This window comes from Fukomys damarensis, unplaced genomic scaffold (genome assembly GCF_012274545.1).
Source record: "Fukomys damarensis isolate Sample0158 unplaced genomic scaffold, DMR_v1.0_HiC HiC_scaffold_34, whole genome shotgun sequence".
In the NCBI taxonomy this organism is placed as follows: domain Eukaryota; kingdom Metazoa; phylum Chordata; class Mammalia; order Rodentia; family Bathyergidae; genus Fukomys; species Fukomys damarensis.
Genome location: NW_022900946.1, coordinates 4100258 through 4123410, shown reverse-complemented (window position 1 = coordinate 4123410; position 23153 = coordinate 4100258). Strand labels below are relative to the sequence as shown.

Genomic DNA, 23153 nt, shown 5'->3' with positions numbered 1-23153 from the left:
GCGTTTCCCACAGCTGTTGGCACATATTTGCAGATGCAGTGATTTAACTGTTTTCCCTGAGCCATGACATAGTCACAAATTGCTGCAGTTTGTGAACTGCTGCCAGGCCATGCCAGTGTTGAATTAAGTAGGCGTTCCCCTCGTCTCCTAATCCCACTCACAGTGTTTTACTTTAAAGATGTAACCAGATAGGTACTGTATATGATGCTCAGGGCAGTGCCTAAGATACAGAAAACTTGTGTACTGTTTTTTAAAAGCAGGGTCTCGCTATGTATTTGCGCCTGCCCCTGAACTCACTGTGTGGTCCGGGCTGGCCTCAAACTTGCGGTGAGCCTGCTGTCTCGGATTCCTAAGTGCTGTGTGTGGCACCATACCTGGTTTAGAGAAAACTTGGACATACCACGTACCATTTGTGAGGGATCAATGTAAAGATCAATGGTCCTGATGCTACTGTTAAGTAGGGAAAGCAGCTTTCAAAACAGGTTTTAAGTTGCTCAAGATGTGTTCTCCATCTGCAGAGGAGAAAGAAAATGTTTTTTCGTGAATATGAACTTAAGAACCAAGGAAAAAAGCCTGGAAAATCATATATCAAATGCTTTGTTGTTTTGTTATCTTTGGAAGATAGTATTTGGTTTCCTTTTCACCTTCCTCATACCTGATTTTTTTTTTAAAACAATAGGTATGTCTTTTTAATGGGACAAAGCAAAGTTACTTTAACTCGAAAAAGCTGCATCTATTAAAGCGCTAATCTTATGACTGATTTCTGTTAAATGATAGTCTTCTTTTGCATTTGCAGATGGGCACATACTGGATTCAAAGAGGTATGCCATTATTGGGGCAGATCTCCGAGACCTACCTGAACTTGAGGAGAAACTAAAGAAATGTAACATGAATACACAGTGAGTTTTTTTTTTTAACCTCTTGCATATTTGGGACTCCATGCTAATTATGAGAAGCGCAGTATGATATCCATCTTCCATTTGAATTCTGTAAATTTTACCATGTCATTGCTACCTATTCTGCTTTTCTAAAATTTTAAAGCAGCACTTTCTCAAGTCTGTTTCTGTAACAATCACCCGTGTCACTTTTGAAAAACCTAGTGCCCAATATCACAAAGTTTGAGAGAAGTTGACCCTATGGATAGAAACATAATGGTAACATACAGAGTATTAGCGTTTAGAGTACTGTAAAGAATAACTGCTATAAAAATGTCCCATAGAAAAGTGAGCAAAAGAGATGGCTAGGCAGCTCCAAGAAGAGGAATATCGTAAGATGTCAGAATATACTGTGTGTGGCTATTACACAAGTGTCGGCCCTCAGTTGTAATCAGATGCAGTTCTCTTTCCCTCCCACCAGGTTGGCCAGAACGTGTGAGTGTGACAGAATATTGTTGGCAAGGATATGCGGGTAGGGAGTGGTCACACACCGTGGCTGTAGCAAGTGGAAGTGAACTTGGTACAGTCATTGTGAGGTAGAAGTATAAATAGATGTACCAAAGAGCGCAGTTCCACCGTTGGACATGTGTGCTGGAGAAGGTCTTGCTTGTGTGCATGATCCTGGGGGACATTCATTATAGTCTACAGTAGCAGAAAACTGGCAAACATTACTTCATCACAGGAGACTGAATGGATAAAATATAAAATGCATGCCCTACACTAATGAGGACAGGGCTCAGAAACCTAACATTGAGGCAAAAAAATCAAGTTATACAAGTTTAGGTACAGTGTGACACCAAGTACCTAACCAAAGCCCTGAAGATACTGTGCTTTTGTCATTACACACTTACATTGCAGAGGTATTTTGTAAATGGGCCAGGAGGGCTCACGCTAAGTTCTTGAGAGAAGGCACCCTGGGAAGAAGAGGAGGGTTTTAGTGTAATGATGAGGAGTTATGAGGTAAAGATGATGTTGTTTATGAGAATTTGAGGTTAGGAGCACAAGAGGGGAAGGCATGGTACAGGGAATACTACATTCAGGAATAAATTGAAAGCAGAAATCATTAGCAAAAGATGTAAGAAACTAGCAGCATGGGAATCATTGCTAGAACAACGTCTTGGAGGGGACTGGAGGAGGAGATCACTGGTGGGGGTTGTCCAGCTATGGAGGAGAGACTCCACTCTGAGCAGAAAGGAAGGAGGAGGAGGACTAAGGACAGACACAAATACAGGTGACCTCAGGGAGTTGGGAGGAAAGGGGGTGAAAGCTCATCTGTCTTTCTAACTCATCTTTCGTTAGTGTGATGATTGTTGTGTTGTCTTTACCTGTTGAAGCTCTTGTTTAGCCTAGAATTCCCATCCAGATTGTCCTCACCGGGCTTTACTGCCTAGGATTAGGACGGCTCTCCTGGACCATCATTGTTATTGCAGTTTTGTTTTCTGAATCTTGGTCTCACCGAGTGTTCAGAGAGCAAGGTCAGTGCTATAGCGTGCTTAGACTGGAAACTCTAACACTTTGTACCCAAATCAAACTTTTCTCTTAATAAGTTGGTTCTCTCAGGTGTTTGTTGCAGTATGGAAAAATGACAGTCTGTAAAGTGAGTGTTTGTGCCTGTTTTTCCCTTGAGGACCCATTATACGCTTCCTAGATTATAGTGTGTGGCATATTTTTCTTTGGGCTGAACAAGTGTGTTGATGTTCGAGGACGCTGGTTCCCTGGGCACGTTTTTTTGGTGTGTGTCTGTGTCAGTGATGGATTGGTTACAGCTGGTCCTCACAGGTGACCGTGACACCCCCTTTGGACTGGGAGAGCATGGCTCTTGGACTCTTCTCCTTCATTTCTGTTTTCTAGGTATTTAACAGGGGCCATTTAATTTTTTTTTTTTTTTTTTTTTGGTTTTTTGAGACAGGGTCTCACTATGTAGTTGAAACTGAAACTGACCTGGAACTCACTATGTAGCCCAGGCTGATCTTGAACTCACAGCAATCCTCCTGCTTCAGCCTCCCAAGTGCTGGGATTACAGGCGTGTGCCACCGTGCCCAGCCATTTAAAATTTTTTATTCTTTGAGCCTTGGTTTCTTCTCTCTGAATTGGGATTTAAAAATTCTATCACTGTACACTTTTGAAGATTAAATGAAATAATCCATGTGAACATAGTTGGTCAGAAAGTAAGTCACTGAAATCTAATTTTGATTGTCATGACCTACGGATTCTGCAGATAAGATGAAGGATCATGGAAGTAATCAGCTTTAATCAGGCTCACTGTGGATAGGGAAATTTACTTTGCTTTTGGAAACCAATAGAAAAATAAGTATTAGAATTACATGTCTAATTTTTCCATATGGCTTCATTTGGGTTGTGTATTTTACTTGGTGGGCTGACTTTTCTGTGTTTTCTTTCATTTATGTTTTGAAAAGTGTGATTCCTATTAATGCTAATCACTACCTTTGAATGTAATTTAAAAAATTTTAATTTTCAAGTAATTCAGATATATTAAAGATAAAAATGGCACATCCTGAAAAGTCTTCTTTACCTAGCTTCCTCACATAATATTTTAGGTGGTGATCATTGCCTTTTGCCTTAAAAAGCTTCTTATGATCCTTCTGCATCTGCCTCTCAGAGTGCTGGGATTACAGCATGTGCCACCTCTTGAGGCTTAAAAGCTTCTTTCTTTTGTTGTTGTTTTTTGAGGCAGGATCTCACTATGTAGTTGAGACTGACCTGGAACTCATTATGTAGCCAGGCTAGTCTCGAACTCATAGCGATCCTCCTGCCTCAGCCTCCTGAGTGCTGGGATTACAGGCGTGAGCCACCATGCCTGGTTTAAAAAGCTTCTTGAAACTATAGTTCTCTAGTTGTCAACTTATGAATTGGGGTTTTGAAATATTAGTTTTTACTCATTCACTTACTTTTTCTAAGGGAATTCCAACAGGAATGCACAGTAGGCTGTGACCACAAACAACTTATTTCACCTCTCTGTAGCTCAGCTACCTTCTCTGAATATTGAGAATAATAGATCTAACATTACGTGTTAGTAGTTGGTGATGTTGATAACTATTTTTTTTAATCTGAGAAATGTTACTCATATTTGTTGTAGCTATTGATAGTTCCTAGGAAAGAAGATAAAAATAATTCCTACTCTCAGTACTTGGAGATCATCACCTTACACGTCTTCTATCAAAATTTGTAAATATGTGTTTTCTTTAAAATGGGACCAAGATAAATTAAATGCATGTATGGGTCACCAGAACAAATCTCACCTTTCTGCACTGCTGATGTGCACTAATAAAAAAATGCAGTCCTGCCACATTGGCAGTTTTAGGACTTCCAGAAGAACACACTGTATTCTGTACAGTGCCAGCTGTGAGGAGCATCAGTATTTAGGAGGCACAGAGGCGAGGAGGATGCCGTAAAGGAGTCGGAGAAGCAGCTTAGATGAGAAGGAGAAGATAGTGCAGTGGGCCTGGGAGCCGTGGGCAGATCTGCGGGCTTAGCCTGCCCACTGACCCATGCTGGGTTTGCTGACCTGCCGTGCCGTCTGACAGTGCCCGTGTGAGCAGAGCGTCCTGCCCTCACAGAAACACGTGTAAGTGCATTGCTTTTCCTCCTCAAGGTTGCCGACACTCCTGATAACCGAATGTGTGCTGATTTACATGACTCCGGAGCAGTCAGCAAACCTCATAAAGTGGGCAGCCAACAGCTTTGAGACAGCCATGTTCATAAACTACGAACAGGTAAGACGAGGCACCGAGAGCTGGATTCTACTCAACCTCAGTGGTGGCTTTCCTTCTGAGCATATCTGTCCCTTGTTCCTGAGGCCTTGGCCTTCACAACGAACTACATCCCCAGCCATTTACATATATATTGAGACAAGTTCTCACTAAGTTGCCCAGGCAGGACTTGCCTGCCTCAGCTTCCCAGGTTGCTGGGATAACAGACATGTGACACCATATCCTTCCTCTCTTTCCCTTCTGCCTCGGCTACTGATGTAACTTCTTTATTAATCATTTACAATAGTCCTAGCACCCTTGATTTCTCGACCTCTTGTGAACTTCTGGCGAGAATTGTGGGAACTTCTGTTTTAGTCTTTATAAGTTTTTCTGCAGAGCGTTGTGAATCTCTTAACTGCAGTCTGTGTAGGTAGCGAGTGCAGGTGACTTCAGGTCAGGCGGGTGATGGAGACAGAGAAGTGGCCAGGTGTAGTGACATGGTGAGGGGTGCTGGGCCCTGGAGCAGCCGCACACGCTCATGGGAGAGGCCTCTGCTTGGGCACATCCAGGCGGTACCATGAGAACACGAGGTCCTCGAATTGCCAGAATGCCCAGTTTTTTAAGAGAAGTTAGAAATGCAGGACTTAATTTCTACAGTCACTGAGATTGGTGCATTGGCAGCCGTTAGCTGCTTCTGGTCCAGTGCAGAACAAGGCCTGTTTTGGAGCTTTGGAGAGAGACAGTTTGGGTCTGAATCCTGGCCCTTGCTCTTGCGATTGGCTGTGTGACCTTAGGCAGCTTGGCTCTGTGATTCGGAGTCTGTGCCATGAATTTCTGGCATTTTGGTTATGTTGTGTTGTGCAGAGATTCTTTTCTGCTCGTGTCTACTTGGGGTTCTAAATGACTCCTTTACCCCTGAGTGTCCATCTTATTCATAGGTTTGGGAAATTTTCTGCAATAATTTCAGTGAATAGATTATTAAAAATACCATTAGCTCACAATTTGACACCCTCCTCAAGGCTGATGATTCTTGTTTGTTCTTTTATTGTCTGGGAGCCCTTGGATTATCTTTCCATTGTTTCTTTTCTTTTTTTTGGTACCGGGGAGCGACCTTGCGACCTTGCGCTTGTGAGGCAGGTGGTGGCACCACTGAGCTGAACCCCTGGCCCTTTTCCATTGTTTCTTATTCTTTTGTATTATTATTTATTGATTGAACATTCTAGCACACCCCGATCATCAAGCCTTCAAATACTTTCTTCTGATTCGTGTTACCTACTGCTGAGACTTTAATTGAGGTTTTAAAGTTGGACTTAGTGAAGTTTTCGTTTTCAGAATTTCTGCTGCTTGCTCAGAACTTGTGTCTCTGTGCTGAAGTGACCTTTGACATTCTGCTTTGTCTTCTCCAGTCCATCTGCTTAGCACCACACTGGTGCAGATGTGCTCCACCTTCTGCACCTTTCCAGTGTGTGCAGCTTCATGCCTCTGGGTCATCTGCATGTTCTGTCAAATAAGCATTTACTCCATGCCGTAAGAGAGATGGCATGCTAAGTAAATTTCGGCCAGAGGCTTTTTCCTTTGGAGGAAATCTGGAAAAATACCAGTGTTCACAGCTGCCTCTCACCTGGTTCTCTCCCGCCTGCCATTCTCACCTAGCCAGGAGTAATTTAATTTAAATCAATTTTCTAACACAGACAAAATCAACAGCAGCCTTACAGCAGTATATTAATTGTTCGCCTGCCTTACATTGTTTCCTAATTAATAGTTTAAAATGACAAAGCCACATGGAGGGTGATAATTTTAGTGATCATAAAGTAATGATAGCAAATGCTTAGATTTTGTGTATTTTGTACCAGACACTGTTCTGAGTTTTGCATATATTAACATTTAATTATCCAACAGTGCACAAGGTAGGTACGAGTACCATCTTGGCTGAGGTGCAGAGGGTTAAATGGGCAGCTTGTGATGACCTCATGGCCTTGTCAAGCCAGGGTTCTAAGCCAGGCAGAAGGATGAGGGGCTGTGTGCTCTCCTACACCCTCCCTCCCAGCCTCTTCATCGGTATCATCCAAGTCTTGCTGTCCCCTGAGACACAGTCATGTTGATACTTGGCATCGTTGTCATGTAAGCTTTGGAAATCCTTTTATATATTGCTATAGTGATGTCTTGCTGAAAATTCTTTGACAAAATCTGTCATCCACTGTGTCAATTACTTTTCTCTTGTTGCTGAAATACCCGACACCCAAAGTTATGGCTTAAAGTCCATAGAGATTTCAGTCTGTAGCTGGTTCCGAGGCTGGGATGGCAAACACTCATTGCAGAGGAGAAACAGCATGATGCGCACAGGCAGCAAAGATAACAGGGAGTTTAACAGCATCTCCCTGCCCCTTTTATCTTATCCAGAACACAGGGATTAGTCTCCCCTCACATGTAGTTTAGTAGTCAAACACCTTTAACCCCAGCATCACACATTCCAGATACAGCTACCTCTGAAAGAGAAAGGCCCACCTCACCCACATGAGGCGTTAGGGGGACATCTAAACCGAAACGGTAACATCCCCTCATGATAAAAACAAGAAATAGGAAGGTCCTTATCTCAGTCTGATAAAACCATTTATGACAAGCCTATTACCAACATCATATTAAATGGGGAAGAGCTGAAAGCTTTCCCTCTAAATTCAGGAAGAAGACAAGAACATCCACTGTCACCACTCCTGTTTAATATTAAACTTGAAACATGAGCAAGAACAATTAGGCAATAAAAAGAAACAAAAGGAATGTGATAGGAAGGGAAGAAGACAAGTTATCATTGTCTCCAAACAACAAAGACCCAAAAAATTCCACCAAAAGATTCCTACAATTACAAACCAAATTCAGCAATGTAGCAGGTTATAAAATCAACACACAAAAATCAGTGGCATTCTTGTACACTAATAATGAACTTACGGAGAAAGAAATCAGGAAAAAAACAGTCATAGAAGCACCAAGAAAAATTAAATGCCATGAATCAACAAATGGGATCATGTCAAATTAAAAAGCTTTGCACAGCAAAGGAAACAACCAACAGATAAAGAGACAACCTGCAGAATGGGAAATACAGTAAGTCCCCAACTTATGAATGAGTTCTGTTCCAGGAGAATTGTTCATAAGTCTGATTTGTTCATAAGCCAACAGAGTGAGTCTGGTACAATGCACCTGTGAAAGTTTGCAACTTGAATTTCATGAGTTAGGGATTTTTCTATATATATAAACAACTTGAAAAAAATTAGCCCTCCCCCAATGAAAGTCCTAGTTAAAACAATGGGCAACTGAAATGAATAGACACCTTTCAGAAGTACAAATGGCCAATAAATACATGAACCAAATGGTCAGCATTGCTGGCCATTAGAGAAATACAAGTTAAGACAACACTGAGATTCCATCTTTCCCCGGAAAGAATGGCCATCATCAAGCAATCAGATAATAACTAATGCTAAGAAGGCTGTGGGAGAAAATTCCTACATCGGTGGTAGGAATGTAAACTACATAGAAATCAGTATGGAGATTCCTCAAAAAACCAGAATTAGAAATTCCATTTGACCCAGCTATTCCCTTCTTGATGTCTTCCCAAAAGAGTTAAAAGCAAGCATATTTACAGTGACCCATGCATACCCGTGTTTATAGCAGCACAATTTATCATCACCAAGTCTTGGAAGCAGTGTATATGTCCAACAGATGAATGGATAAAGAAAGTGTGTTTACACACGATGGGGTAGTACTGTGCCATACAGAAGGGTAAACTTGAGGCATTCCTAGGTGAATGGGTGCACCTTGGGATCATAATGTTCGGGGAAATACACACAAACTTCACTATCACGTGGCTTCTCTTATATGGAAACCCAAAATATAAATAAAGAGCACAGTAAACGGTAGATAACAGGAAGTAGGTGTAGATCTTTCTCAGACGGGAAGGGAATCGAGATGGAATGGGAAGGGAAGAGGGAAAGGGGATGATGAAAGGGGAATGAAGATGTGTGTGCGCACCGGCTCCACACGAGGAATGTAAGCGTACTGTGAACGTGCTATAAAAGGTGATGTCTCCTTGTTACCTCGCTGTGTGACAGGATGATGGTGTGTGTGCTGCAGTAGTGCACAGAGATGTTTGTGGCACGTGTGCATCTATACAGGTTAACTGTGGCTTTCTTCAACTAGGAATTTTTATCTTAATTTCAAACACTAATGCCATCAGTAGAATAGAAAAACCAAACAGTCCGCAAGGTTAGAGCTAGCAAATCTCCCTCCTACCTGGGACTTCAGTCCCCTTGCCTGGCATTGCATTCCTCAATTTCCCTGTGCATATGAAGAGATTTGTTTTCCCTTGGAGGTGGATGGAAGCTTTCTGCCTGTTTTCCTCAATACCTTGCTCCTTAAGCATTTACCTTGAAATCATCCATGCCTGTACCTGTGTCTGTCTTTCCTTCCTGAAGGTGTTAGAATTTAACCCCAAATACGGGTATTTATTTGCACATTCCTCCTGCTTCCCATGACCCTGCAGAATGTTATTCTTTTAATCTTTGCACAGGTGTCTGCATCTCTCTAGGGTAACTTGCCATCAGTGGAATTGTGCCGTAGCAGGTTGAACATTGGAATCGGGGTGTATACTGTCGGGTTGCCCTTGAAGGGGCCGTGGCAGTTGGCGTTTCCATCGTGGTGTGTGTTGGTGTCTGCTCCTTTCCCTGTACTGCAGGTGTATTTCCAAACACCAGCCGTGACCGGGTCACAGTGGGATGCTGTTTGCCCTGCATGTTTAACAGCACACCTTCATGCTGATGCCTGGCCTCCTTTTCCTTTCCAGGTAAACATGGAGGATCGGTTTGGGCAGATCATGATTGAAAACCTTTGGAGACGACAGTGTCACCTGGCAGGAGTGGAGACCTGCAAGTCATTAGAGTCGCAGGTCAGCAAATAGAGACCAGGAGACGCAGTGTACCTTAGCCGTCCCAGAGAGCGCATTCTGCGTGATGAGACAGTTCAGCACCTGCTGACAGACAGCTAGGGCTTCGTGTTGCTGGGAAAACCCATCCTGCCTTGCCCTCTTGGTTGGAAAACACAAATTTACATTTCCTACATGCTGTTTCATTAGCACGCTTCACTATTTTCAATGTAAAATTTCCTTTGAATTAGGTAAAACGGTAAATAAACTCAGAGGTGGAAGGAATAGCACAATAAACATCCATCGTCTGGCAGCCAGCCTCAGTAATTAATTACTGTTTTGTTGAGGTCATTTCATGCATCCTCTCCACAGTTGTTTTGTTGTTGCTGTCAGAATATTTTCGTGCAAACCCCAGACAACACGTGATTTCACCCTAAACATTTCGGGGAGACTCCCGTCCCAGGAAGGGCTCTCTTCCCTTCCTCAGGGTGATGGCGTGATTGTCACCTCACTGGCAGCAGCAACACTACCTAGTCCATGCTCACTTCCCACGTTTAAAAAGTTTCCCGTGGGCAGTGTTTCAGTCAGGACCCATGCGTGGTGCACACTTCATAGGTGATCGATCCTCTTTTGTGGTTCTGAATCTGTGATAGTCATTAATTTGCGTGCAGGAGGCCCCACCCACCACACGTGTCTGTTCTGACTGCCTCATGTCACGTGAGCACCTGACGCTTTAGAAGTTGCTCATAGCTTCTTCCTCTGTTCCTTTTTAAATATATTTTTCTCCTGTAATAATTGTGTGTTGGGTACAGAAAGCTGGAAAGTGCAAAGGAAAGAGATGGGACCACAGTGGGTTTTGGAAAGAAGAGTGATCTCAGAGAAATCCCCGTTGCGTTCGGGTCTTGGGCTTATTGCCAAGCCTTAGCTGTCTGTTTCTCTTCACCCACGCTGTAGAGAGAACGGCTCCTGGCAAATGGCTGGGAAACTGCCTCTGCGGTAGACATGATGGAGCTGTACGGCAGGCTGCCCCGGGCCGAAGTGAGCAGGTAGGGCTGCTGCCTGGGCCTTAGAGGTGGGATTTCTGTACTCCGTGCGACACACAAAACAGAACCTTCACCAGACTTCTTCTGAAGTAAACTAAACATTGTCAGCAGCGAGAGTCGCTCAGCGGTTACCTGAGGTAGAACTTATGCCAAGAGAGGTGATGTTAGTGAGAATAAACAGTTATGCCTGGAGTATCCCAGAGTGACCTCTGCGTGGGAATTTTGCATAATTCCTGTTTGGGAGAGGAGGAAAACGGTATCGCCCAAGGATTTCTAAGAGAAAAAAATACCTGTGATAGCAGAGTGGTAAGTGGACTTTCAGAACATAAACACATGCCAGCGTCTGCACCAGCATTTCAGACAGTGAGAGCGCGTGAGGTGTGAAGCAGCATCCACTCTTCGTTCACACGCTCCATGCTTTTCTGTGCATATGCAAAGATAAATATTATATGGTAGGTTTCTGTTTTTTGAATCAGTGGATTCATACTACTGGTCCAGAAATTACCTTCTCCTTTTAAAACTTAAAAATAGGACTAATTTATTTTACATTATCCAAATACTGAATGTTACCCTATTCTGCCGATGGGTATATAATACTTAGATTGCTATGGAGATAGAGTATATCAACATTCACAATTTTAAAGAAATTAAAAATGGCTATAGCTGAACATTGGTTGTGGTATCTTGTATTTTATTTAAATTTCCCTGTTGCAGCCAGGAGATAATAGTACTGTAAGTACATTATATACAAGATAGTACTGTATGTATGTTGGTGCCCACTTTCTTTTTTTAACAATGTCTGTGCTTCCTGGTTTGTACTTTTCTCTTTCCTGTGAAGACCTTGTGATACAGCTACAAGATCATGAGAAGAATTTTTCACTTTGCTTTTCCATAGAACTTACTAACATTTCCATCTATCACTGTTTTTTCTGTGTATCCAGATGTAACAAAAGTCTTTAAAGTTTGAGAAAGTGGAGTCTTCCAGTAATCAGGTTAATGCTTCCTCGATTCTTCTGGAAGCACCCTCTCTGTTAGGCTTGTCGAAAGTGTTTTAAAGGGCTGGGGATGTAGCTCAGTGACATAGTGCCCGCCAGGCAAGCACAAGGTCCTGAGTTCGATCCCCAGACAAAGTATTTTGAATGTCCTTGGCATGGCGTCTAAAGTGGGGATACTTTTCCTGACACCCAGGAGGATTCTGCCAGACAGAAAGTAGCTTGTCTCTGGCACCTTTGTGTCAGTGGTCGTGGCTTCTGAAGGCAGCAGGCTGTAACCCTAGCAGGAGCCAGTAAGGAGGTGGGATGGGCTTTGCTCGGTCTACTCCAGGCTGAACGGCACCCAGCTCTGTGAATTGCCACATAGTACCTATGTCTGTTTGTTGGATACCATGGAGTACAAAAAAGTGGTCTAAGGCAAGTTTATTCATTTAATGAATGTTGAGTGTCTACTGTGTATCAGGCATTTTGTGAGCATGAGTAATACAACGATAATAAAAATAGACCAGAAAATACAAGATATGTTCAGTATATATAGGGAATGTTTAAACTAAAAAATTATCACAGTAAAACACATTGCCATTAGTCCCACTCAGAATACTCTCCCTTGCTTCAGTCACACGTCTCACTCACTGTGTTTGCCCCTTTCTGAAGTAGTCTTGGAAGCCCTTTTCTGTAAGTGGAGCATGTCTTTATGAAGTATATTAAAAAAAATACAGTGAATGTTGCCGCCAAGTGCCCATCCTATAGAAAGGTGGCAGTGTATCTTCACCCACCTCATTCACCGCCTGGCTCTTCCCCGAAGTTAAAGTGACCATGGAAGGTAAACATTTTTTAATCTATTCAGGATGTTGAGGCAGACACAGCAGGGCAGCTAGAGGCACTCGTGAAAGAAGACCTGCAGAACTGCTTCAGAAAGTAGTAAGAATGACGGGATAAATGTGTTTGAAGCAAGAGGAACTATTTCAAGGGGGATTAATGGCAATGTATCTTTTACTGTAATATGTGTAAAAGTATTTAAACATTCACTGTTTAAATATGAATGTTGCAGTTGCATCTTGTATACCTGCTCTTATGAGTTCTCTGGTGCCACGGAATGGCTTCATTAGTGTTGTGTTCTGATAGTTGGGAATAACTGTGTGGAAATGTTTATTATGTACAGGTTGCTTTTTTTCTCCCCTAGAACTTGGTACTAATCCACCTTGGATGTTGTATTAGTCAGTGTTCTGTTACTGTGACAAATATCTGAAATCATCAACTGAGAAAGAGGAAAGGTTCATGTTGCCTCAGTGGAGCCTCAGATGGTTCCATTCTCTGAGCACTTGGCCCCATCACTTTTGGGCCAGTGTGATGCAGTGTATCATGGCACCAGGTGCTCGACATGACCCAGAAGAAGAAGAGCAGTGAGCAGGGCATCCCTGCGATCTTTCCTCAAGGAAGAGTTTGAAATAGATTTGCGCTTTTATACCTTTGCGCCTGTGGTGGGTAGGGTAGTCCTACCTGCACTTGAGATACCCTTGACACATCCTCCTGGAAAATGAATTTAAAATTCATTTCAAACTTTTTTCTTATTGAAATTTCACAGCTCTTTATATGGGGAGTCAGTCCTTTGCCCTTTGTATTGCATTATATTTTTGTGGTTTGTCTTATGACTTTGTTTATGGCATTCTTTCTTCTTCCTCTTACTCTTTTGGTACTAAAGATCAAGCCCAAGGCCTCATGCATGCTAAGCAGGCACTCCAGCACTCCACCACCAGGGGAAACTCCCAGTGCCCTTCTTGTTTTTAATAATAATGAAATTGAAGTGGAACCGTACAGACTGTCTTGTAGCTGATTTTTTTAATTTGTCATGAACAGCTCTTCATATCGGTAACTGTGGATCATCATTTTCATCTTTAATTGTTTTATTTTTAATTTATAATGTTATATTTCTCTATTTTGCTACTCTGCACAGAATAGAATCTCTTGAATTCCTGGATGAAATGGAGCTTCTGGAGCAACTCATGCATCATTACTGCCTGTGCTGGGCGACCAAAGGAGGACAGGCGCTTGGTAGGACATTACTCTTTTGTTGTTCTGACTTAGAAATGCCTCTTCTCCCGGGAAACATTCTAGGCATATCTGGAACTTTAGGAACCTCTCATCTCTGTAATTAAGGTGCAGTTCCCTGGCAGAGGCAGAATGAACCATGAGGAGCTAGCGTGGATCCTCATCAGTGTCTTGTTAGAGCTTTAGTAATCACAGCAGTATGATTGCGATCATACCAGTGTCTTGTTACCTCAGCTTAGGGAATAACCACCAGTGTGGTTATTTCCTGGGTGTCTCACTAGTCCAGTGGAGGCTGTGTTAGCCTTTCAGGCTTCCTGCAGTTAAGGTTGACCGTAATGACTCAGGACCCCAGACAAGTAGCTGGTACAAAGCAGGGACCTGGACAGAGGCAGGAACTGTTCCCTGTGTGAAATTTCCAGGCTGTCATGAGAGCTTATCGTTTTGCATGTTATAAATTTACCCAGCTGTGCAGTTCAGTACATAGAGTCCTTTCAAAGTTGTTTATTTAAAATCATTTATTGGTGTGTTTTTACATAAACTGTTATCATCCCCCAATTATAAAACAATATAATTTTTAGTAAAGAATTTGGAAACTTCTAGAAAGTATGGCAAAGAAAATAAAATTCATGTGTCTGCTCAGAGATAAACCCTAGATAACTTTTTCCTTCCATTCTTTCTCTAGCTGTTGCCTTATTTTTAATAATTAGATTTATATATTTATGTAACTTTGATTCCTGACTTATTGAACTTAATATTGGAACATAAGCATTTCCCTCTTGCTATAGAAACTTTCAATGAATATAAGTTTAAGGGGTTTATTAAATGATCACGTGACTAAGTTTGAATTTACTTAGCTATCTGTTTACTTGACTTTACCATGCTTTTGGAAATGTAGGTTATTTCTAATACTTTTAAATTAACTCTAATTCTTACCAAGAAATAATACGTTGAACATTTTTTTTCTTTTTTTGGAACTGGGTATTGAAGCCACGGCCTTTGCACTAAGCTCCATTCCCCAGCCCTTTTAAAAATTTTTTTGAGACAAGATCTCACTAGGTTACTAAGTTGCCCATCCTGGGAACTTGTAATCCTCCCGCCTCAGCTTCTCAAAGTGCTGGGATTGATTACAGAGGTGTACCACCGCTCCTGGCCATCACTAACATTTTCTGTATGGGAGCGATCTGCTTCCACTCTCTGCCTAGCTGTCTGGTGGAAAGCGTTCATCTCTGGATGGTGGAGGAGCTTCTTTGCATTCGCTCAAAGTTTAGCAGTTCAAGGGCAGATTGGGGATGTTTACTACAGAGGGCCCATAAATTGTTATTATGTGTTTTCAATTCTGCCCAGCCCCTTTTTACTTATGAAATCTCCTTTCACATAGCCAGGGAGTGGAGCCCAGTCCCATGTTGGTGCCCGGAGCCAGTCCTGGTGGCCCACAGCAGCATCACCTGCTCCCCACTTTCTCTGCTCTGCATGGTGAGGGTCTCTGACAGCCTGTTTCCTTCCCAGGTTTGAAGGAGATAACTTGTTAATCCCTCAAGGCTCCTCCTGAGCTGGAAGTGGAAGCTCTAACCTTCCCAGAGGATACTGCGCAGCTCCGGAGAGATGGGTTGGCCTCATCTGCTGGTCTCCCCCCACACTCAGAGAAACCTCAGCTACGAAGGTGGCTGCATAACTTCTTGTTCCTGTTGACTTGTTGTTTAAATAAATCTCACTTGCCAGTTGTTCATCTGCTTGTTGTCAGGTGCCATTCTGTGCTCTTTGGACCTAGCTAGGGTTCACGTCTATGATATTTTAAACCCAAGCACCAGAGTCATCCTGTGACCCCAGTATATTCCCTGTGAGTCAGACTCACTTTGTAATCTTGAGTCCATTTTGGATTTCATCTTCTGTGAGCTTTTTATTATAGCACCTGACATGCCTAGTGTCTTGACCTTGGCCTCCACCAGATTCCAAGGCTGTTCTCTGCTCTTGCTTCTGCCCTTGCCGGATTAGCCTGCTTCATTGCGTTCTTCATCTTGGTTGTTGGCAGGATGAAAAATAGCCCCCTAAAATGTCCATGTCCTGACTCCTAAAACTGGTGGGTGCGTTACTTTCTGTGGCTGTGTGGCTAAGTCGGGTGTTGCCATGAGACTGCCCTGACCACCCGAGTGGGCACAATATAACCCAGGAGTTTGTGTGAGAGAAGCAGTGGAGTCGGAGCTGGACGAGGCAGTGTGGTGGCAGAAGCAGGGTTTGGAGGAATCTGCTGTGAAGATAAGGAAGCGCCAGAAGACAAGAAGCACGGGGAGCCCCTGGCGAGAAAACAGTCTTCCCTCAGAGGCTCTAGGAGGAGCCAGCAGTGCCAACACCTTGACTTCGCCTAAATAAAACTGATTTCATATTTCTTCCCTCTAAGGCCGTAAGAAAATAAATCTGTGGTTATTTTGTTTGTTTGTTTTTGAGATAGGATCTCCCTGTGTAGTTTAGGTTGGCTTTAAACCCACTGTGTAGCCCAGGCTAGTCTTGAATTCAGGTGATCCTCCTGCCTTGGGCTCCCGAGTGCTGGGATTACAGGGTGCGCTACCTTGATTCCTTCCTTATGGGAAATGGTTGCTCGAGTTTTCACAGGACTAAGACTAGCAATGAGCACCCACCAGGTCTGCAAAGCCTGTCCACCCTGTGCCTGCAGTAACCGTGGTGAGCCCAGAGCGCCTCCATTATTAGAATGTGTGCAGAGGGGAGGGCCATACCCTGGAGAGGACTGGCAATGAGACTTTACCCATGTGCCGCCATATGGAGAATTAAACTGATGCTGGTCCTGACTGACACCTTACAGGCTGGATAGAAGCCTGTCCTAGCCTTTCAGGAAGGGCTACAGAAATAGTCAAGGTGCTCCTTCAAGAAACCATTTCTAGATTTGGACTACCCAAGTCCTCCACGATGATAATGGACCTTCTTTTACCTCCCACATAACTCAGCTTTAGTAATGAAGTACCAGTTCCATTTCTCCTGGTGGTACCACATGGAAAGGTAGAGCCAAGACCTAAACCCTAAGCTCTGGCAAAGCTTTGCCAAGAGATGCCTTGAGTCCTGGCTCTAATTGCTATCACTAGTGCTCATGAGGGTTCGTAACATGCACAAAACTGGGCTAAGTTTGAGTCGCTAGGGGATGGGTGGCATTTCTGTCCTCTGATACGGTAGTGGACCTGAGACCATCCAGCTCTCACAGTACCTCATTAGTCTGGGCCAAATACAACAGGCTTCTGAATGTATGAGAACAGAGACCTGCCAGCTTGTGGCCTAAAGGGGGCCACCTCCTGTCCATTCTGGAGATCACGTACTTGTAAAAACTTGGAGAGCAGGGACAGCCACTGACTGATTAAACCTGGGATGGAAAGACCCCTTCTCAGTGATCCTTGACACTGCAGTAAAGTTGGCAGAGTTACATAATTGGATTCACCTTTCCAGAATAAAGCCAGTTGCGTCTGAACTGTCTGAAGAACAAGCCCACCCAAAATAGGAAGGCCACTCCCGTGAGCCTCTGGAAAAGTTGAAATTTTGCTTCAAAAAGCAAGACTCCAGCGCCACCACAGGAAGCAGGGAAATCTGACCTGCTCCTCATATTTGGTCTAACAGTGAAGGTCAGTGGTCATTAACTCTTTTCTCATTGTTTCCGGACAGGTATTCCTTTCTTCAAACCAGCCCAAGGTAGTAGAGGGGCACAAAAATCCCCAGTAGATAGTCTACAGCCCCTTCCAGCTTGAAGCTGCAGGAGATAAGAGACCTCCACTCTCTCAGTACTCCCATAAAAATGTATGGGGATTTGTATTTCTCGGGAAAATAACATAGGTGATTAGGGCATGGCAAAGCTGGCTGGGGAAGTAGGTGTGACTCACGTACAAAGATCATGTAGCACATGCGTAGAACGGTTGCCAAAGCCCTGCAGGGACTTCTCACAAGAACTGGAGTGGCTTTCAGTAGGATGCCTAGATCCGATGTCAGCGGGAGACAGGGACCCCAGCTCCACCTCTCCGGAACCAGATGCGGAAGTTCTCGAAGGTGTCCTTGACATTTGGTTAATCTGTAAGGACGCAGCTGCCAGGAGGAGCCTGCTATGGTGACTTTCCTCATGATAGATGGCCCTGCTTTCCCCAGGGTATCCTTTTATCTTGCTTTTTCCTCTTTCACTTGGCCCAAGCTTGCTTTGAAGAGTCAGTTTCTCTCTCTTCACTTTTACTTTTTCAAATAAACTTTTCTCTGCTGTTTGCTCGTTTTGTTCAATTCTTTGTTTGAGATGGGAAGAGCATGGAATCTAACTCCAGAGGGAGGGGCGAGCAACCCAGAACCTGGTAACATGTAACGGCAAGCCGCTTTTAGAAGGCGCGCACTGGTAACAGCTTCATTCAGGGTGGGCTGCTCCAAATGTAAAAAGTATTTTCTTCCCTGCTCCTTACAGCCTCCGAGGGCTCCCACCTCTCTTAGTCTGGGATCCAGGTCCTCTCTGCTGCACCCAACACCCGGCAGCTGCGCGGCCTGGCCCCTCCATTTCCCCCTTGTCATACCCTGTCCTTGGCCAAGACACTTCCGCCAGCCCTGCCCTTGCTCTCTGCAGTCTACCAGACTGTGCTGCTGTAGGGCCTCCTCGGCACCTGCTGCTCCCTTTCCCAATTGGCTCAGTCTCATAAAGCCCGGTTCAACCCCTAACACCACGAAAGGCTTTGCTCTGTCACCCTATGTGAACTCCCCTGGGTTATAACCCAGCATCCTGTTTGTTGCCTTTATGTTTTTTGCCTAAATTTGTCATCATTTTTGTCACACCTAGTGGGTAAGGCAACCACACCTCTTGAGCACTCGCCACCTCCTCGGCATCAGCTCAGGTAGGAGTCATCCACCGTCGATGGATGCGCAGTCCCAGCTGCTGTCCGGGAAGCCTGGTAACATCTGCAACCATGGCCCGTCCTTGGACGGGTGACCTCACTCCATTCATCCAAGTACCTCAAGACAATAATCCAGCCCCTTCTCTTTAAATTTTTTATTCTAAAATAATAACAATAATAAAAAACCAATATTTTGTTCTCTACTCGCTGTTGAGTTCCCTTCTCCTGCCTGACTCAGTCCTGTTGCACGCCCACGTTTGAGTAAATGAACAATCCTGGTTGCTCACACGATGTCTGCCCAGGTGCCCTCTCTCTTCTCCCCCTCTTTAATACAGTTTTTAGTTCATTCCAGCACCTTCTGTGTATTAGGCTCTGTTCAAGGTGTCACAGCACTGCCTCAAGCTGGTACGGTCTCCGCTCATCAATAAGCCAATGAACTAATAAAATAATTACAGTGCTCATTAAGTATGCCAGTGACTTGAGATAGTTACGGTGTGAATGATAATGTAATCCTATTTTATTAAAATATTTGATTCCTGGCTCCCCAAGGCACGTGCACACACATACTCCTTGAAGTTTCAGATGTGGAGGACTTAGGTGCCATCATCAGTGACAGTGGTGAGTTACGGAAGACGTGACGTGCTGGGCCCTCTGAACATTTGTCAGCTGGAAGATTAGCACAAGAAAAATAAAACTCTTAGGACTGTGAAAGTAGTATTTATCTCAGCCTGTCCGTGGGGCACACTGCAGACTCCTATTGGGTCACTGGTGGGAGAAGCAGACATTTCTGAAAGCTGAACATTTTATACGGGATTCCATTTGCAAACTAGACGTTGCTAAGCCAGTGCCAGGGAAGTCATGTCTTAAGTTTTAAAACAAAGGAAGAATGGGAAACTAAGAAAAGGAAGAAACACAGTGACCACAAGAAGAAAACCCAAAAGAAAGTCCATTTTTCTCACATTGATTGTCTTCTCTAAATTAATAAAAATTATTTCAACATAACTATATTTTAAAAAACTAGAGACTCTTCAAGTAACTAAAGATAATGCTGCAAGGCCATTTTCACAGCTTTGTTTGCTTTAAATGCCATTACAGCCAAATTAACACACATTTGACTAAATATTTCCCAGATGCTGCAAGGATTTTCACAGCTTTGTTTGCTTTAAATGCCATTACAGCCAAATTAACACACATTTGACTAAATATTTCCCAGTCTAGTAACACACAATGGAGTTTTCCATTTAGTATCTTAAGTGCAAAACCAAGTTTGTTTACAGTAGCTAAGGCAATCAAATTTTAAACAAAAGCAATAAAAAAGGGAAAAGGGGAAAAACAGCAAACGTTTTCCATGCTACTCCCATAGACCTTATCTGTAAGTGCAAGACAGGAAAACAAACATTGTGCAAAATGCTTTTTTCCTGTGTGCTGGTCATTAAAACCACACATTGGGCTGCAGCCTGTGCTGCCGATACACACAGTTCAGTCCATGGAATCTCTTCATGAGTGGGGGGTGGGGTTTGCAAAAAAAAAAAAAAAAAGAGAATGACCTATTGTCAATTTATGCAGTAGTCATTCTGGAAATGCTCAACTGGGTAAATGTGTACACCTAAACTGAGCTAGCAATTAGAAGTCTGTTATAAATGCACACTGCACATGCAAACCTTTAAGCCTTTTGTAAACATGGTATATGTTCCTTGTTATGTAGCAAAGTTACCAATTTGCAGCTTAAGTTTTTATTCAGCTTAACAGTTTCAATTTAAAGACAGTGGGAATGGCAATTTAAATTATATAAAATAAAAATAAAAAGCGTATTTCCGTTCTTCATAACACCAGTTTTTTCAGGGAAGTCATTTTACTGGCCCTGCAAATAGAATTCGCTAACCTCACTGATTAGGTGAGTAATCACTTATCTTGGGCAGCTCTGGGAGATCAGTAGAGGCCCACTGTTCTGGTTTTATCCACCCATTGTTTCCCAATTGGAGAACTTCTTGGAGGTCTTGAGCCTTAGGGTGGATCCTGATAGCAGAGAGCAGAGAGAGGAGAGGAAAGGAAGATTATGTTACAACTTATTTCTGTAAAATATCTCTCCATGCCAGTGTCTATGAAAAATGAAAAATACAAATAGAGTTGATGCTTAATCCCATCTCATTGCAGAAATACAGTGTCTACAATCATCATTTGTAATATAGTTGGGTCATTTTGATCAGTTGTCTGCTACTAATGATTGCAACATCAATTCAACCCAAAATGGAATAAAATTAACATTTGGGGGCCAACGATCACAGGAAATTGATAAAAGTAATTTCTTTCAGTTGAAATACTTTTATATGTATTTGCATAATTTATGTTATATAATTATATACTTTATATATGAAAGTATGGTAGGACAATCAATAAAAAGTTTCAAGTTTAAAATATCTAGGGTAGAGATAAATAGAATAAAAATACAAGTCCAGATAAAAAAAGGAAAAATGTAAAAACTCCAACTGCTTAAAATGAGCTTGTTTGTATAGTTTGTGTTTGTGTGTTTTGGTTTTTTCTTTGGTAGTGGGGATTGAACTCGGGTCCTTATGCTTGCAAGACAGGTGGTGGAACCACTGAGCTAAATCCCTGTCCCTTGTTTGTATATTTTAAAGATGCCTGTTGAGTAGCTATGAACACTGCTGTTGTTTGTTTTCCATTTATGATTTAAAAGAATGATAGTTTTAACTTAAAACTGTCATGTTTATAAAATACCAGAAGTTACAGTCTTTGTAACTACAGCACACACCCATACAAGTATATCCTTTAAAAACTACACAAAAGCATTCTTTGTCTTAGAAATTATACCTTATTTTTTTCACTCAAGAAAACATTTTTAGTCAGGCATGGTGGTGCACATCTATAATTCCAGCTACTCAGGAGACTAAAGCAGAAGGATTGAAAAGCCAGCACGAACAATTTAGCAAGACCCTGTCTCAAATTAAAAATGTGGATAGGATATAGTTTAGTGGCAGAGCACTTGCCTAGCAAGCATGAAGCTCAGGGTTCAATCCCCAGCACTCCCCCAAATTTAAGAAATAATTGTGAAGATTTTTCCACATTGTACATATGATTTTACCTCATTTTATCCACTCTATGGTACTTATGTAGATGTAGCAGAATACATTTCACAGTTCGTGACTTCAGTAATTTTTAGTTTTTACGTACAGTGTAGCAGATGTCTTTGAACACTTGCTGTGGGGAGTTTTAGTCATGGAAATGTTGGGTTAGAGGAAGCGTACATTTTGCATTTTGAAAGATGCTCCCCAAATCTCCTCCTAAGAAGGCCACACTTTCACCAGTGTTGCTCAAAAATTTGTTTTCCATATTTATGACAGCTTGGGAAAGAACAGAACATACCCAATTGGTTTTTTAAAAATTCTTGTTTTCCTTGGCATTTATACAGCTATGAGATTAAGCCATAATGAATGGGAGTGAGCAATTTTTCATATTCATTAGCTATTTATATGCCTTTTCTATGTCCTACCTGGTTAGAAATTGAGTTCTTTTCTTAGTGATAATGTATATGAAGACTCTTTGTCAACTAAGAAATTAATTACACCTACTATATCTATCATGTGCAAATATTTTTCTTTTTGGTACCGGGGATTGAACTCAGGACCTTGTGCTTGCAAGGCAGGCAGTGGAACCCCTGAGCTAAATCCCCAGCCCACAAATATTTTTCTACTTTACTCATTGTCTTTGTCTATAGTTATTTTATGTTTTTATGAAATCTTATGTATCTTTTAAAAATTAAGACTTTTGAGCTGGTTATAAATTTGCACGCATCTGTATGGAAAGGCACAGACTGGTTTTGTGTGCTCTTTACCCAGCTTCTCCCAATGGTATTACCTTCTGAAAGACAGCAGCACATGTCAGTAAGGTTACTGACACTGATACAGTTGAGATTCAGATTTCCAACGGCTCAGAGATCCCTCACGGTGCCCTTCTGTAGCACAGTTCCCACCCTACTTCCTCCTTAAACCCTGGAAATCGCTAAGTAATTTTTCCTCAATGGAGTCTTTTGCTCTATGAGAAGTGTCTAGTGTTTATGTCAGGCCTCTCCCTTTCCTGATTACCAAAATGCTCACCAATGTTTTATTTTAGTGGTTTTATGACATCTTTTTACATTTTAACCTTTGGTTCTGTTTTTAACAGTTTTTTTATTAGTACATGTTTATAGAATACAATGCTTACATTCCTTGTGTGGAATTGGTACATGTACGTAACATATGTTAATTTTTTATCCCTTCCTCCTTCTCTCCCCCCTGCTTCCCTCCATTTCCTGAGCCCTTTAGCATTTGAGAAAGATCTATCTCCCTACTTCCTATTAACTGTCTTTTATTTTGGTCTTGCACTGCTTAAGCTTGTGTTTCACAGTTACTTAACATTGTGGAGCCAGAGTGCATCTATTTTCCTACAAATGACTCACATTTATCTTTCTTTATGGCAGAGTATTATTTCATTTTGTGTAAATACTTCGCTTCTTTTATCCATTCATCTGTTGTAGATGTGTAGGTTTAGCTATTATGAATTGCACTGCTATAAAAATTTCTTATATTTACTGGTCATCTGTACTTTGGTGAAGTGTCCATTTATTTTAGTTGGCCATTTTGTTTTTTTTTTTTTTTTTTTATA

The 23153-nt window shown here is 42.3% G+C and overlaps 1 protein-coding gene across 1 annotated transcript in view; it reads left to right on the top strand.

Annotated features, from left to right (window-relative positions):
* The window catches only part of Lcmt1 (leucine carboxyl methyltransferase 1), a 43250-nt gene extending 27874 nt beyond the window's left edge, over positions 1 to 15376 (top strand). The window contains exons 6-11 of the mRNA XM_010623486.3: positions 797 to 899; positions 4549 to 4669; positions 9477 to 9578; positions 10509 to 10600; positions 13544 to 13641; positions 15145 to 15376. Of these exons, the coding sequence (XP_010621788.1) occupies positions 797 to 899; positions 4549 to 4669; positions 9477 to 9578; positions 10509 to 10600; positions 13544 to 13641; positions 15145 to 15167 (539 nt within the window). The 3' untranslated portion in view covers positions 15168 to 15376. The remainder of the gene's footprint in view (positions 1 to 796; positions 900 to 4548; positions 4670 to 9476; positions 9579 to 10508; positions 10601 to 13543; positions 13642 to 15144) is intronic.
* Positions 15377 to 23153: the final 7777 nt, after the last annotated feature.